The 18285-nt window shown below is 42.3% G+C and overlaps 1 protein-coding gene across 2 annotated transcripts in view; it reads right to left on the bottom strand.

Moving 5' to 3' along the window:
* Positions 1-17949, bottom strand: part of depdc4 (DEP domain containing 4) — a 40083-nt gene extending 22134 nt beyond the window's left edge. For both annotated transcript variants that reach the window (XM_078567619.1, XM_078567620.1), the window contains exons 1-5: positions 17852-17949; positions 6417-6831; positions 5138-5283; positions 3325-3520; positions 1802-2028 (exon numbers count right to left, since the gene is read on the bottom strand). In XM_078567619.1, the coding sequence (XP_078423745.1) occupies positions 1802-2028; positions 3325-3520; positions 5138-5283; positions 6417-6831; positions 17852-17918 (1051 nt within the window). In that variant the 5' untranslated portion in view covers positions 17919-17949. The remainder of the gene's footprint in view (positions 1-1801; positions 2029-3324; positions 3521-5137; positions 5284-6416; positions 6832-17851) is intronic.
* Positions 17950-18285: the final 336 nt, after the last annotated feature.

Here is an 18285-nt window from a genome sequence, read left to right as displayed (position 1 = left end):
ACCCCAAACCCCTGCTTCCCCACCCCCAACCCACCTCCCCAAGATCCTCTCACCATCGGATGGTGTCTTTCCTTAAACCTCATCCTTCACTTTTTCACTCCATCACCAATAATGCAGCACCTCCCTGCCACCTCACCCCTCCTGGTTTCCTCTCATCTTCCAGCAAAAGCAAAAGATCAATCACATTAACATGGAAAGATTAGCGAGAGCCGTACACACATACTGGAGATAGGCACACTAAAAGTCAGACAGAAGGGAAGAGAGACTAACGGGGGGGGGGGGGGGTGCTAGCAGTGATACAGATAAAATTAGAAACAAGTGCAACAACCAGAAAGAGAAAGAAGGAAGGCAAAGGCAGAAGGAGCGTGAAGAGTTATTTCATGCAGTTATTGGAAGTGTCACTTTTTTTTTCTGTGACCAGTCACAGGCAAATCAACTATATTTCATACATAAGATAAAAGCAAAATACTGCAGATGCTGGAAACATAGAACAAAAACAAAAATACCTGGAAAAACTCAGCAGGTCTGACAGTATCTGCGGAGAGAGATACAGTTAACGTTTCGAGTCCGTATGACTCTTCAACAGAACTAAGGAAAAATAGCAAAGAGGTGAAATATAAGCTGGTTTAAGGGGGGGTGGGACAAGTAGAGCTGGATAGAGGGCCAGTGATAGGTGGAGATAGCCAAAAGATGTCATAGACAAAAGGACAAAGAGGTGTCGAAGGCGGTGATATTATCTAAGGAATGTGCTAATTAAGGGTAGAAAGCAGGACAAGCAAGGTACAGAAAGCCCTAGTGGGGGGGGGATGGGGGGAAGGAATCGAAATAGGCTAAAAGGTAGAGATAAAACAATGGATGGAAATACATTTAAAAATAATGGAAATAGGTGGGAAAAGAAAAATATATATAAATTATTGGAAAAGGGGGGATCGGAAAAGGGGGTGGGGATGGAGGAGAGAGTTCATGATCTAAAGTTGTTGAACTCAATATTCAGTCCAGAAGGCTGTAAAGTACCTAGTCAGAAGATGAGGTGCTGTTTCTCCAGTTTGTGTTGAGCTTCACTGGAACAATGCAGCAGGCCAAGGACGGACATGTGGGCATGAGAGCAGGGTGGCGAGTTGAAATGGCAAGCGACAGGGAGGTCTGGGTCATGCTTGTGGACAGACCGAAGGTGTACCGCAAAGCAGTCACCCAATCTGCTTTTGGTTTCTCCAATGTAGAGGAGACCGCATTGGGAGCAGCAAATGCAGTAGACTAAATTGAGGGAAGTGCAAGTGAAATGCTGCTTCACTTGAAAGGAGTGTTTGGGCCCTTGGACGGTGAGAAGGGGAGAAGTAAAGGGGCAGGTGTTGCAACTTCTGCGGTTGCATGGGGAGGTGCCGTGGGAGGGGGTTGAGGTGTAGGGGGTGATGGAGGAGTGACCAGGGTGTCCAGGAGGGAACGATCCCTGCGAAATGCCGCCAGGGGTGGTGAAGGGAAGATGTGTTTGGTGGTGGCATCATGCTGGAGTTGGCGGAAATGGCAGAGGATGATCCTTTGAATGCAGAGGCTGGTGGGGTGATAAGTGAGGACAAGGGGGACCCTATCATGTTTCTGGGAGGGAGAGGAAGGTGAGGGATATATTTCATACATGTTGTGTCAGACATGTATAACTTTGCATGATTTTGAATGAGCATATCTTCTGTTCACGTTAGCAGCTAAGGTTTATCATGCACAAGCAATGAAAATCATGTTGGTCCATTTAGGATCAAATTATCAACATTGGGTTTATTCACACAGCTCTGTAAAACAAATCCCTTACCTAGAAGTTCAATGATCCCTGCGTGTATGTCGAGATATCGGTCACGGAGAAGTGGCTCCCTGTTCTGACTGTAGTGCCGCACTATAGTTTCAAATAGCACCCTTTTGTGTGTCTCTGCAGCCTCTCTGTCATTTACGATCTGAGATAACAGTTCACTTGCATGCACAATCACCTCATCTGGGAAATATTCCAGGCAATCAACTGCCACCGAGAACCACTCATCAGTACTGTAGACACAATTAAAAACACAATGCGGAGACTGAAGAAGCGTATCTCATGCACAGTTTGTCTTGACTAAGACACCGCGTATTCCTGTCCAGAAATTTCAGGATTGGCCTTTTTTTGGTGAATTTCAGCAGCTCAGTTCATAGAATCAGAATATTGCAGCACAGAAGGCAGCTATTCAGCCCATCAAGTCTATGCCAGCTCATTTGACAAACAATCCCCTGCTTTTTCCTCATATCCCTGCAATTTTTTTATCAGAAATGTTTATCTAATTCCCTTTTGAAGGCTATGATTGAATCTGTATCCAGAAACCTATCAGGCAGCGCATTCCAAATCCTAACCACTCAATGTGTAAAAAGATTTTTCATGTCACCTCTGGCTCTTTTGTCAACCACCTTAAATCTGTGCCCTCTGGTTACTGACCCTTCAGCCATGAGAAACAGTTTCCCTATCTAGATCTTTCATGATTTAAACACGTTTATCAAATCTCCTCTGTTTTCTCTGTTCCAAGGAGAACAATCCCAACTTCTCCAGTCTCTCCAGGTACCTGTAATCCCTCATCCTCAGAATGATTCGCATTAATTTCTGACACACTGTAATCCAAGCAGGTTGGTGAAGCCGAAACCAAGTCAGAGCTTTTCTTTATTAAAAGAGAATGTATTGACTTGTTCGGTCTCTCAGCTCTCCTCCCACTCAACCTAGTGTCCCAGTTATCCCCTATTTATATGTGCTCAAACAAAATTAATACCCATCCCTTGTTTCTCTTAACTTACATAGGCATGACATTGACAAGACATTGGGCAGGATTTTCCGCACTTGCCCACCGCCGGAATCTTCCGGTCCCGCCGCAAATCAATAGATTTCTGGCTGGGGCACCGCCTCGCTCACAGCGGGTGCGGAAAATGCTGGCCATTAACACCCTGCACCCAATTAGGTAAAAATAGCACTACAAACTCTTGGAGAAAATTGGTTCTCTGAGTCAACATTTCTACAATGTACTATTTGAATTTAGTGCTTGACATTTGCAAAGAATAACAAACATCCAAATACGAGGGTGCAAGCAAGAGAGCGCAGAAAAAGATCAATTGAAGATTTTATACACACAAAATATAATGCCTCACGTTTTTTCAAGGGACCAATAAGAGGGAGAAACAGGGTTACTATAGATTTTCCATTAATTTCATCTTCTCTGCACAGTAACAACTTAAGACAATATTTTATATCTCATACTTACTGCACTTTAAATGCTATTTATTCCAAACTCTTTGAATGAGAAAAAGTTACTTGCAAATACTAACTAGGGCAGATTTAGGCTCTTAGAAACCTCGCGATCCAGGAATGTGTTGGAGATAATGAGGTCAGTTTGCCGATTGAAATGAGCTAGTCGCCTTCTTTCCACCTTCAAAGGAGACTCCAGGATGCTGTCCAAGATGGGAAGGTGAATTAAATGTAGCAGCTGCAACAAAGTGGTTTGCTTCCAAACATCCTCTACAACTGTTGTGGAGCAAGTCAGACCCCAGGTGTTGAAAGTAGAAGAGAAGCACAGTAGAAACGTCATTAGTGTTCACATGCTCGTTACAAAGCATCACACAGCCGCACACCAGTTAGTTAACGCATGCAATTTGCACATTGAAATGCAACATTCAATTTTGAGTTAGTTTCGACTGAAAACGGAGCTAGAGCAGAAAAATAAGAATTGTTAAACTGGTGAATACGTTAACAAATTAACTGCTGTGCTTCCCTACATTATAACAACAAGCACATTTCAAAACTACTTCACTGGCTCTGAAGAGGCGGACTACAACAACTAATCACAAAGGGACACTATTTAAAAGTTTTGATCCCTCCCTAAAATTCTGGGTTGAGGAATGGTCAATGGTTTGAAAGGGAGCATGAACAGGACAGCTTATTTGTTAGCCCAGTTCCTTGCCCTTGAGCACAATTTCCCAAACAAGTTCCTCATTTCAGCCAGACCAATAAGAAAGACACCATATGAAACTGAAGTTAGTGGATTAAGCATCAGCCTTTTAGACTGAAGATCTAGGTTCAAATTCAGCCCAGGCTGATAGAATGAAAGTCTCCTCTGATTGCTGGTTAAAAGGATCCTTTGAACTGGGTCTGAGAGTTCTCAAGCTGGCATTAATTGGCAGTGTCAACCAGACCTATTGCAGGCAAAGAACCAAAGCACAAAAATTGCTTTCAATTTTTTAAGTGATAATGACACTCAACCAGATTGCTGATCTAGGAAGTCGAATAAACCCACAATGGTGTAATAGGGCTAATTTCCAGGGGTAGGACTGATACACATTCTTGGGCAGAGTAGAAGAAACTGACTTTGTATCTGGAAAATTGAGATTATCTAAATACCCTAACATTCCTCACCTTGAGCACAAAGTATGATTAAAATTGGTTACTGGTTACAATAGTTGAGTCTCTCTCTCTTAACCAAACAGGACAGCTTATTCTAAAATTTCCCTCCCCTTCTCCCTGGTCAATTCTTGAATAAATAAAACTAAATAAGTAGCCACAACAGAATTGGGAAGGCGGGGTGGGCGGTGGTGGAATGAGGAAACTAAGTATGTTCAACTCACCCCGTGCCCACTTCTTAACAACACCCCGATCATTGAATAGCAGTCACACTGATGCCAGTGACACAGACTGGTTTGCACACATCTTCCTGCAAGAGGATTGATGCCACAGGACTGCATGCAAGGGAAGGCCAAATAGGAGAAAATGAGAATCTAATTTGAAATGAGAGTTCTGTTCCAGCTGAAACCCATGTTAATCAGTGAGTGTGCTAACTCAAATTGCTAGTAGGAACTTGGGAGATTCCTGGTGACATCAAAATATATTTAAAATGCACACAAAACTTGTTGTCTATTCTACGTACTAGAAAATAAAATTAAATGAATGACCAACGTTTAAATTGTGGGCCTCTGTCAAAACACAGCATGGAAAATGTGAACAAGGTTTAGTAACTTTGCTTTTAAGAAAGTTGAACCACATTTCAGATGAAACACAGCGACAGACATTCAGGAAAATGAAACACTTTTCCATACATAGATCCTTTTGGCCACAAAGATATTGTTTAAAAAAAAATCATAGGTTCACCTTTTTTGGAGAGCAGGTTGGTTGGTCTTTTTATTTTAAGGTTTGGGGTTAGTGATGGATGAAGGTTGATCGTTTGCAAAAGCTCTTCAATTCTTTTATCATGAGTTTCCAAGGCAACAGGATTCGAAAAAGTTATTTTATCTGGTCTGTTTAAAAGAAAAATAAGCAACAATTAGAATTTCATATCTGGGTTTTGGAAATAAGGGTGCATGGAATACTTTCTAGTCATTGACTATTTAAGACTGGTATTACAAAAATTAAACAGCTGGTAATTAAATACTGAAAGTATAAAATGAAATATTTTATGAAATGGTGCCTGCAATCTAGAGGTTGCAGCTATCAAATCTGAAATACTGTTTGCAATGTACTGAATGTTTGCTTTTTTTGGGTGGCCAAGAGATGTCACATCCATGCCCAAGCAACAATGGCAGAGGGAGGAGGTGTGGAATAGGAAGATTCCACAGAATGGCACGTTCCAGCTCATCGTTCTCATGTGCAGCATAAATGCTGGCATAAGCCGTTGGGCCAAATGGCCTATTTTTGTGCTGTAGACTATCTAATTCCATACAAAGATACTAGCCTCCACAGTAACAAGTTCTCTAACTTGGATAGGTTGAGGGGAAAAAAAACTTGTAAAAGAATAACTGATGATCAATTAACCTAGATTGTGTTCTCACTGCTTTTCAGTCAGTTATGAAGTGGCAGGGGGTTGTTTTTCTACAGCTAAGGCTGTAGATCCATGGAGAAGAAATCAAATTATGCACATTCACATTGTATTTTGCACTAGTACATATTATATTTTAGTGCTATGCTTTCAACTAATATTTATATTCACAAAACTGAGCCAATAATATCCTATACCTCCTCCAGTTCACAACAGACAAAAATCTAAAGTTAATTTTGAAACTGCTGGTTATGGTAGTGTTGTGGCTACTTTACTGGACTGGTAATACAGAGAACACAATTCCTGATCCTACCACGACAGTTTGAGAGTTAGAGTTCAATTTCTTTTTAAATCTGTAAATAAAAATCTTGTATCAGTAAAGATGAACCTGCCCGAATGACACAAAAACTCAGCTGTTTCATTAACGTTCTTTAAAGGAAGGAACCTGTTATCTTTACCTAATCTGGGTGTATATCTGACTCCCATTTCACACCAATTTGGTTGATTGCTTTGTGAAGTAGCCAAGCAAGCTACTTTGTTTTGTGATGGGACAATAATCATTGGCCTTACCAGCAATGCCCATGTCCAGAGAAGGGGATGAAAAAGAAATCTTACTTAGGATATTTCCTCTTTGTCATTGGTCTCTCATGACACAACAAACTTTCCGTTTCTTGGTCTTTCCCAGCTCCTGGCAAAGCGTAACTGTCCAGAAATTTATAGAGACTGCTACTGCGGTCCTCAAACATCATCTCCTGCTCTTTACTGAAGAGTCTAGAACCAACAGGGCAAAACACTTTGTGATCCATCAGAGCCTGGCAAAGGCGAGCCGCCTTCAAACGTGAAATCTCACTGTTGCTGAAGTATACGTTTTGCATGAGGTGACTGAGCACCACATCAACTGCATCGGCACCAGTAAAGCAATCACTGTGCATTCTCCAATGCCGTCTCTGTTGCCTCAAGTCTACCTGGGTGTGGAGGGCATGAATAACATTGTTCCAAAGCTGCGTCGCTTGAAAAGGTTCTGCACGCCCTTAAAGAAAGCACAGCATGTCTCGTTAAGAAAATGTAAATGTCAATAAAAGGACCTGTATTTGCATCATGCCTCATCACATCTCTCAGGTTATCCCAAAGTTCTTCACATCCTGTGAATTATTTTGAAGTGCAACTATTTGCTATATAAGCTCCTAAGATAGCCATTTTATGCACATTTTGTCTGTTCATGCTGATATTTATTCTCCACACAAGCCTCCTCCTGCCCCTCTTCATCTAACCCCATCAACATGTTGTCATGCCCAGTGAAAGTATGTCCTAATCATCACTTTAAACACGGACTGTGCTCATATAGAAGCTTCTGGAGCAGTTTTATTATTTTTTTAATGGACACTAGCTAGTTGGCTTGGATGGCTGCCAAGGGTCAGGTGACTTTTGCCCATTCAACATCAATTACATCAAGCTTCCAGAAAGTTCCTAATTGAATCACTCTGGGTGGGGGGTTCACTCTTGAATGGACATGCCCACACAGCAGCCCTCTGTGGAATTCACATCTGCCATTGTTCGCCATTTACTCCAAACTCAAAATCAATGGAATTCTCAACTCCACGTATCCAAATTTACAATTTAACAAAAGGAGAACTTCAGAAAATTAGTTATCCACAAGTGGGTGTGAAGAACCATCATCTATTTCCACTGCAAAACAAAAACAGAATTACCTGGAAAAACTGAGCAGGTCTGGCAGCATCGGCGGAGAAGAAAAGAGTTGACGTTTCGTGTCCTCATGACCCTTCAACAGAACTGAGTAAAGTTAGGAGAGGGGTGAAATATAAGCTGGTTTTTCCACTGTATCGCAATGGCTTTCAGCCATTCTGGGTGGACAACATCAGTTCATCATGTGACTAAAAATGGCTTCTGATACCAACACCTTTAATTACCCGAAGATCCAGAGACACCTGGGCAGTCTGCAAAGAACGCCACTGTAGAACATCAGCTGCAGACCAAGGCAGTGACACCAAAGTCTTTTTAAACTTTGAGGCTGCAATATCTTAAAAAAGTTTCCCAGTCTGATTCCTAAATCCAAGTCCAGCTGTAATGAAATTGGACCTCCTGATACAACAACCACAATTACCTTAACTCGTGACCTGCTAAACATTCACCACTTCTGCAATAATCCCAATATCCAACTCCAGCTATTCAAACTCATCTAAACTACAATTCAACAGTGGAAAAGACTCCTTTCTTTACCAGGCCCACAACTGTTCTCCTACAATGAGCCAGAAACGTGAACTATGAATTATGATTTTGCTTATAACTCGTAAAATTACACTATCCTCTCTAACTGTACTTTTCTCAAGCGTGTGTGTCTGTGTATGTGTGTGCATACACACACACACACACACACACACACACACACACAAGTGTTGAGTGATTATTGTAGCATTTAGGCTTAGAGGGTTAAATGCGTGAAAAAAAAAGCCCTCTATTTTTTAAACCCACAAAAGCTTGCTGCTGTTATTTAAATTGACTGCACACACTCCAGGAGAGAGGGCTAAGAAACACACATCTTCCTATCCAAAAACCACCCTTATTACAGACAGCAAGGGAAATGGTACAAGGCTTTCAGTTCTCTCCCGACCCTGCCTATGAAAATATCTTTCTATTCTTTTCTTCCTTGTGTGGTTATCTGGCTTCCTTTAAATACATCTATCCTACTCACCTCAATCACTTTGTGGTAGCCAATTCTACATTCTCACCATGCTCTGGGTAAAGAAGTTTCTCCTGTATTCCGTACTGGATTTATTTGTAACTATTGCATATTTATGGCCACAAATGGAAACATCATCTTTGCATCTAACTTATCAAAGCCTTTGACAATTTTGCTGTGGTGAAGGTGCTCCCATAGTGCTGTTAGGGAGGGATTTCCAGGATTTTGGTCCTCTGACAGTAAAGGGACAATCTTCATTCCCAAACAATGCAACAAGCGAAAAATACATTGTTAAATACATAGTCTTCAAAACAAATTAAATGCAAACCACAGTGCAGTGTCAGCCTCTGCATCTCAAGGAAAGTAATTGTATGAAATATATATATTTTTGTGTCTCATGCAAAGAAATGCTTAAAGTTAAGTCAGTTTAATAAATAGGTTTATCCCTAAAATTTCCAGGACTCATTTGAAAAGAAATTGCTGTGCAGCAATACTTTGATGTGCACGGTTAATTCTTAATAGAAACTGTGGAAAGCCAAAGCGAGCTTTAAAAATTCAGAAAATGAAATTGAAAAACCCAAATTGAACTGGTTGCCAATATAATCTGTATGAAGTGGTTTCAGTTCCAGTTACATTTTGCATAACCATGTACTCTCACTCAAAAAAATATGTAATTATCACTGTTGAAAGATCTTCTGCACAATATACACATTATCTCAAGCTTCCCTATAATTCACTTTGCAATTATTTTTCACCAACTCAACAAGCACACAGAATTTGATATTCTTAAAAGTAAGGATGCAGTGGGTAGAGTAAATTCCTGGTGATTAGATCAACCACAATCTACACTGCTCAAAATATATTTTAGTTCAGTGGAATCTACTGTGCTGCCTTTTGCAAGTGTCACGACTCACTGAGGATCGTGTGCTGTAATATCAAGCCCCACTGTTCCCCGAGCCGCGACAAATGTGAAAAGTTTGACCAAACCACCAGATTGCCCCAATTCTACCTAACAGTTTAATTTAGGTTAACAGAATACGAGCACCAGGTTTTTAATCTTACACTCTACCCCTTCTTACACACAGACAAGGGTGAGATAAAACAGTTCAATAGCACCAGTCGCTCCCCTACTGATACAGCTTCCACCTGCCCAGGCTCATTTCCAAATATTAGGTTCAGAACTGCCTCCTCCCTTGTTGGGCTTTCTACTTACTGGCTAAAGAAGTTTTCCTGAGTGTGACTTAAGGATTTTGCTCCCTCCCTACCTTGCACACTAAAACTATCCCAGTTAATATTTGGGTAGTTAAAATACCCTACTATTACTTCATTATTCTTACATTTCTCTGAAATTTGACTACATATTTGATCCTCTATCTCTCCCTGACTGTTTCGGGGCCTATAGTACACACCCAACAACATGTTTGCCCCTTTTATGTTTTTTACTTCTACCCATATGGCCTCATTTGATGATCCTTCCAAGATATCATCCCTACTCACTGCTGTAATTGATTCCTTGATCAATATTGCGACCCCCCCCCACCCTCCTCCTCCTCTTCTATTCCCCTCTCTATCTCATCTGAATGCCCTATAACCAAGAATGTTGAGCTGCCAATCCTGCCCTGCTTTTAGTCAAGTCTCAGTCATTTTCCATGACCCTTTGAAAAATCAAAAACATGCCTCCGCTTATTTAAAAATGCAAATTTCATTCACATCATATCTGCTGACCTCACTTTAGCTTTACTCATCTCCATTTCAAATGGTTCTTTTGCACCTCACTTCTTTGATAATTTAAATCTTGCAGTCTAACCTTCTCTAGTTCAATTAAATTAGCCCCACACACACCCAAGCCTGCTTTAAAATATCCCACAACAATATTAGGAAAAATATGATAGTTTCTTGACAACCCAGATCTTGGATTTGTGAATACAGCAGTGAAGGGAATCAGATAGAGACAGTCAAAGCTTCTATACAAAGTTGAAGGGTCACATTTTGCCAGAATAAGAGAATGCAGGAGGGTGCTTATGACCACAGGAGCTGTGGTAGGCATTCAAACCTGTTCTGCCATTCAATTAGATCATGGCTGACCATCTACCTCAACACCACTTTCCTGCACTTTCCCTATATTCCTTGATGTCACTAGTATCCAGAAATCAATTGATTTCAGTTTTGAACATGCTCAACAATTCAGCCTCCACAACCACCCCACACCCCCCCAACCCAAGTGAAGAATTTCCACCTCATCTCAATCCTAAACGATCTGCTCCTTATTCTGAGACAGTGTCCTCTGGTTCCAGACCCCAGCCAGGGGAAACATCCTAACTACATCTACTCTCTCACACCCTGTAAGGATTTTGTAAGCTTCAATGAGATCACCTCGCATTCTTTTAAGTCAAGCAAGGCAATCGACTGATGTGGGACTGATGTGTTGAAAATTCATCAATTTTGTATTACTGTGCAAACACAAGCTGTACTGATTGTACTTAATTCAATCATAATTGTTGCTCCGTAGGTCCGTCTGTTGTGAAATAAAGCTGCTTAACAATTGGAGGAGCACAGTGGCATGCATTAAAAGACAAAATACACAGAACATTCAGATAATTTATGGGAGTGATGAGCACTTGAACTTCAGAAAATTTCTAAAAGCAGGAGCCAAAATTTGTAACAATGCGTTACTGCAGCAGTTTTAGAAGGGGATATTAGAAATCATTCTTAGTGTGGTTTATCCTCGAATTATACTAAAGATTGGCGGGCTGTGGGAAAGTTGGCATGACACTTGGCAGTCAGAGATGGAAAGTCAGAATTGAAGGATTGGATACAGGAAATACCTTGAAAATAGGACAGTTTTCAGTCAAGAGTTTAGAATTTAAATGCTTTAGGTATTGCAGAGGACTGGTGTTAGATAAAATTAAGCTATTCCAGTTTTGTTCCTGTAATATTTAAATGTTTGACAAACCAATTTTCAACTAAGTGATGCAGCAGATTGTGATACATTTGATACAAGATATTTAGAATTCAAGGGTAGTAATATCTTATTGCTAGTTTTATCAGTCTAGATTTGGATTTATACTTCACCCTCAATGTGTTGTGATTGGACTCAAGAACACAAGAATCAGGAGGAGTAAGCCATTTGGCCCTCCAGCCTGCTCCAGCATTCAGCTGATCTGATTGTGGCCTCAGTTCCACTTTCCTGTCCATCTTCTTACCTTTTACATTGTGAATTATAAGTTTATATTTCATCTATTAAGTACAAATTAAAAATTAAAAATGTTAATAGAAGGACAGCTGTGACCTGCACTGTACAAATTTTGCTGGATGTGGAAGTTTAAGAATGGTTTGAGCAACACATGCAGGAAACATCTCCAACTGCATTCAGTCAAGCTCAAAGCTACTAAATTTGAGGAATAGCAGTGACACTTTGACACATATGGGAAATGGAGGGGCTGTGGAAAATATGTTCCAAGAAATGATCACCCCTGATGGCCAGAGTGATAGGTGTTAAATACTGGAAGTTGGTGACCATCTGCCAAGGTGCAAAGAGGAGTAAGCGAATGAGCAGGAATCCACTGAGGGCACCGCTTTGACAAATATGTTTTCAATGACTGTTCCAAAGGCAATGACCCAGGGTAAGGCAGCCACAAGCAAAGCCATTGCACATTGGAAAATGTTCCAAGTACAGAAGAGTAAAGTGCAGGAAGGCAACATCAGTAGGGTTTGCAAAAGGATTCAATGGCGGCTTCTGTAACCTGGATACATACAAATATACAAATTAGGAGGAGTTGGCCACTTGGCCTTTCAAGCCTGCTCTGCTATTTGATAAGGTCATGGCTGATCTAATTGTCGCCTCTGTTTTCCTTTCCAGCCCCTTTGGAAATATACTTTTCCCATAATATAAAAATCTTTCATGTCATCATTATAGTCGGTGCTTCTGGGAAAAATAAAGGTATTGCTTTGCCTCACTTATCTTGCCAGTTGTAAACATTACACCATCCCTTTGAAAATCAAAAAACCCCCGTCACTTATCTAAAAATGCAAATTTCTTACACACCCTATCTGTGGAACCCTCATCCGAGCTTATCCATCTCCATTTCAAAAGTCTGCTTTACACCTACTCTTTCAGTAATTTCAACCTTGCAGTCTGTCTGATTCTAATTCAACTAAATCAGCCATCCACAGAAGCCTTGTTTTTTCATTCATTCACGAGATGTGGGCTTCGTTGGCTAGGTCAGCTTTTACTGCCCATTCCTAGTTGCCCTTGAGAAGGTGATGGTGAGCTGCCTTCTTGAACCGCTGCAGTCCATGTGGTGTAGGTACACCCACAGTGCCATTAGGGAGGGAGCTCCAGGATTTTGACCCAGTGACAGTGAAGGAACGGCGATATATTTCCAAGTCAGGATGCTGAGTGACTTGGAGGGGAACTTCCAGGTGGTGGTGTTCCCATCTACCTTACAATATCAAAAATATGATAGCTTTGTGACAATGGGCACAGAGGTTAAAAGAGAAGGGCAAACAGTCTTAGTGTGATTCATAGCAGAACCAAGGTGGCAAGAAAGAACAGGATTTAGGAACTGTCAAGACAGTTTCAGAAGTTAGGAAATATAAAGAAAATGGTCACAGATCTGAAATATTAACTGCTTCTCTCTCTACAGATGCTGCACGTTTCCCCAGCATCGTCAGTATATGCTTCAGATTAGCAGCATCTGCAGAATTTTGCCTTTTGTATGCAGATGTTAAGTTTGTTAAGAAAGAAGGGCTGAACAATAGCAATCTCAAATATAATCAGTGCCATTCAGCAATGAGTACACAAAATGTCAGATGACAGAAATAAATGCATGGCAAGAGGCATGCAGCATTGGGCAAATTCAGTGGGCCATTGGCACCAATTCTGGCTCAGAGCTGCAGGCTACGCCAAGGAAAGGGCCAGGGTGGGAGTGTGAGCCAATCAAAACAGTGGGGAGGGCAGGCTTAATCTAAAATTGCAGGAAAGGGGAAATACCAATGTAGAGTAGGCAGCTTAGACGGAAAAGCATGTTTTCGACATTGGCAAGCTTTGATTTAAATATAGGGAGGTGGCGCAAAGCAGGTGGCATTCGAAAGGTCACCAGGGTAGAGTGTCTGGTATTTAACTCCATATATGCTGTGTCCAACAGTGGCAAATTCAATATTGCCCATTTTGCATCACCGGTCAAGACAAATTTCAAGCCCTTTTGTTGAAATCTAGTCAGAGTGCACAAAAAAGCAACAAACATAAAATTGGGAAATGACAACAGCTGAGATTTTGGAAAGGACTTAATTAGTTTTTAACCAGTGGCTGCCTAGAAGCCTTGCAGGTCACTAAGTTTACAAGTACTCAAAGGAATTAAAAAGTAGGTTTGCACAGCAATTGCCTGGGAAGTCTAAACCTCCTCTGGGCAATTGCCCTGCATTGGGAACCATCTGAAAATGCAATTTAAATCTCAAATTTCGGATGGTTCCAGCTGTGTTACTATAATGAATGTATAATAATTTTCATAATTTTTCCTGGTTTATTGTGAAGTAGGTTTATGGGATTAAGTATAGTTGGGTCTGTGTGTGATTTTATTATATTTGGAGTCAAGTAGGCTGCAAGTTTGAAATCATCAAAAGAAGCTAGGTGCTTGACATGCTAATGAGTAAACATGGATGCTGACTTTGCATGCAAGGTGTGAAGGACATTTGCATTTTTAAGTGAAGAGATTTGAATTTCAAAGGGATCTTCGTCTGTTTACAACTAGCTAGATAAGCAAGGCTAAGGAATGTGTTTATTTTTCCCAAAGGTTCCTGGCAATATTGGTAATATGAAAGTTTTTATGTTATGAGGAAGATACAGTTTCAAAGACATATGGAACAACAAAATTTACATATTAAAAAGAGGGAATCATATATAAAAGGAGAATGAAAGGCTGTGTGTCCGAAGGCCACGTAAGGTCTAACAGGAGTGTGTGAAATGGCCTTAATGAAGTCTCCAGCATTTGTGCATAAATCTTCTAGAAACAAAACTGAAGTTGGGGAAAAGCCATTTGGAATTACATTGTCAAGTGGGTATGTGTTAATTTGCTGGTTCTGTTTTAAATCTAAAATCTGTTTTAGACCATTGCCTTAAAGAGTGCAACTGGGATTAAGATTAATTAGGAATTTTAGGAGCTACTACAATAGTAAGTAGTCTTATGTACATGTTTGAAATCTTTTATATTTTGTTAATAAATATTTTAATTTAATTTTTAAAAATCTCTTAAGATCCTGGTGGATTTATTACTTATGAATTCTGTGCACACATCTCATAATAGATACAAATTGCCAAACCGTTGTGTTAGTGTGACCAAGTTTCCCTCATGGATTTAGTCCGACTGGCACACATTATCTGCCATGTCATCACAGTTACATCAATAATTACTCAGAAAAAGTTAGAAAAATTAGAACCACTTCTAATTTCTGAGTAACTGCTACACAGACCCACAGCAACCCTCCACGGGCCTCCCCTCATCACCCCCCCCGACCTCCACCAAGGCCCGGCCTGGCCCCGCCCTGACATCCTGCGCCCCTGAGGCCCCGCCCCCACACTGACACCCCGCCGAGGCCCCGACCCCCACCCCCAACACCACCAACAAAGGCCCCTACATCCCCCACACACACCCCCTCCCCTTCTCCCTGCAAAGGCACCCCATCCCAACCCAACCCCATCAAATCCTACCCACACGTCATAAGCTTACCTTCTCCCTGGCTTATCAAAGGCCTTTAAACTTGGCAGGGCGTTGAAATGGACGGTTTACGGCAGTTACTGCCCAAAAAGGGGGTGTGGCCTCCTTCCCTCCAATGCAGCAGCACTTGACTGAAGGCCTCAGGAGCGTACTGCCCTGCACAGCCCTCACCCAGCCTGAGTTGGAAGGTCGGGCATGACAGGATCGAAAAAATTTTAAGTGAGTGGAGTGGCTATCTTACTCTGATAGCCTGAACTTGGCAATTTAAATGCATTCAGAGCACTTCAAATAGGAACCATTGAGCTTCCATTGTCCATTAGTCAGATTCACCAAGCACAGACCAGCTAATTACAAATTGATGAAGTGAGAAACCCCTTCAGAGGGCAAGCAGCAAAATGCATACAGAAGATCAATCATGGAAAGAGTTCAGCGTGCAAAGTAACATGTGCACCAGTCAAGATCAATGATTGACAGATTTCACAGAAACAAATGATGGGATTGCTGGGTTCAAGTGGTGGGTTGAAGTCCCACTCCAGAGACCATAACAACATAATAGGGAGGAACCGGAGTAGACCATTCGGCCTCTTGAGCCTGCTCCGCCATTTAATAAGATCATGGCTGATCATCTTGTGTTTCAACTTTCATATTCCCATCTAACCCCAATAACCTTTGATTTCCATGCCTAACAAGAACCTATCTACCTCTGCCTTAAAAATATTCAGTGACCCCTGCCTCCACCACCTTCTGAGGCAGAGTTCCAAAGTTGCACAACCCTCAGAAAAATGTCTCCTCATCTCTGTTCTAAAAGGGCGATCCCTAACTTTAAAACAGTGCCCCCCTAGTTCTGGACTCACCCACAAGAGGAAACATCCTTTCAACGTCCACCTTGTCAAGGTCGTTCAGGATTTGTATACTTCAATCAAATCACCCCTCACTCTTCTAAACTCCAGTGGAAACAAGCCCACTCTGTCCAACCTTTCCTCATAAGACAACCCACTCATTCCAGGTATCAATCTAGCAAACCTCCTCTGAACCGCCTCCAATTCATTTACATCCTTCCTTAAATAAGGAGACCAAAACTGCACACAGTATTCGAGATGCGGTCTCACTAATGACCTAGGTAATTGAAGCAAAACATCCTTACTTTTATAACAAAAACAGAATTACCTGGAAAAACTCAGCAGGTCTGGCAGCATCGGTGGAGAAGAAATCAGTTAACGGTGGATGCTGCCAGACCTGCTGAGTTTTTCCAGGTAATTCTATTTTTGTTTTGGATTTCCAGCATCCGCAGTAGCTTTTAGCTTTTTGTTTTTATCCTTACTTTAATGTTCAATCCCTCTTGTAATAAGGGATAAAGTTGCAATAGCCTTCTTAATTATTTGCTGTACCTGCATACTAACTATTTTTGTGACTCACGTACTTGAACACTTAGATCCCTCTGCACCTCGGAATTATGCAGCCGTTCTCCATTTAAGTAAAACTCTGCTTTTTTGTTCTTCCTGCCAAAGCGAACAACTTCACATTTTCCCACATTAAATTCCATTTGTCAGATCTTTGCCCACTCACTCAACCTATCCATATCCATCTGCAACCTCCTCATGTCCTCTTCACAACACACTTTCCTCCCTAGCTGTGTGTCATCTGCAAATTTAGCCACCATGTCTTCACTCCCCTCATCTAAAATTATTGATGCGGGATGCCACTCGTCACATCCTGCCAATCAGGAAAAGACCCATTTGTACACACTCTCTGCCAGGCTGACACTCACACTGTCACTGCCACCCAGTCCGCTCTCTCAGGCAGATGGCGGGGATTCCCTGACACTCCATTGGAAGAGGAGCAGGGGAGTTCTCCCAGCGTCTTGGGGACAATATTAAACCCTCCGCCAACATCTAATAAATCTAACAACTAATACCTTGTCAATCTTTCCACCCCACCCCCACTAGAGCTGTACCTTGAGTGTCCTGCCATCCATTCTTAATTAGCACATTCTCTTAGATAATATCACCACCTTCAACACCCCTTTGATCCTTTTGTCTGTGACATCTTTTGATTCTCTGCTCCTATCACTGCTTGCTTGTCCCCACAACCACGCCCCCCCCCCAAACTTCTCTCCCCCCAGCCCACCCCCCACCTTAAACCAGCTTATATTTCACCCCTCTCCTAACTATACTCAGTTCTGTTGAAGGGTCATTGGACTCGAAACGTCGACTCTTTTCTTCTCCGCCGATGCTGCCAGACCTGCTGAGTTTTTCCAGGTAATTCTGTTTTTGTTTTGGATTTCCAGCATCCGCAGCAGTTTTTTGTTTTTATCACTAAAACAGATTACCTGCTGCTTGTCACATTGCTGCTTGTGGGAGCTTGCTGTGCACAAATTGGTGGCCATGTTTCCTACATAACAACAGTAACCACACTTACAAATATACTTCATTGGCTGTCACTTTGGCGGGGGGGGGGGGGGGGGGGTCCTGAGGTGAAAGGCATTATGGGAATGTCAGCCGCATCTTCGCGCGCCAGCCAATTTACCTCAGAGTTATTCCTGAGTCCAACGGTCACCCCATTCCACCCCCCACCCCGGTTATATCTGAGGGAGAGACAGGCCACACCCCAAACCACCACCACCGCCGCCCTCCCGGTACCTGTCCGCCGCTTCAGGGAACTCCCGCTCCCCAACCGCCGGAACCGCGGAGTTAAATTCACCGCCATTCCGGGCCGGCCGTCTACGTCACCTGGGACACGCCCCCTCTCCCGGCGTCACCTGGGGATATGCCCACGTTTCTGCGTCGCTGGGGACACGCCCCCTTTCTCTGCGTCACCTGGGACCCGCTCCCTCCCTCACATCACGGGGGACACGCCCCCCTCCTCTACGTCACCGGGGACCGGCTCCCTCCCTCAGGTCGCCGGGGACACGCCCATTCCGAGTTGTTGCTCTGACCTGGCGGTTTCACTCGCGCTCTCTGTCTCTCGGGGCAGTGTCCAGTACCTCAACAAGCAATGTGAGTGACCAATGGCACCTTAAGACTAGATTGAACCAGATTGATCCAACTGACCAAGTTGGATTCGAATGACCGAT

This window comes from Cetorhinus maximus, chromosome 22 (genome assembly GCF_964194155.1).
Source record: "Cetorhinus maximus chromosome 22, sCetMax3.hap1.1, whole genome shotgun sequence".
In the NCBI taxonomy this organism is placed as follows: domain Eukaryota; kingdom Metazoa; phylum Chordata; class Chondrichthyes; order Lamniformes; family Cetorhinidae; genus Cetorhinus; species Cetorhinus maximus.
Note: the sequence above shows the minus strand (reverse complement) of the source record. Positions and strands in the feature narration are given on the sequence as shown.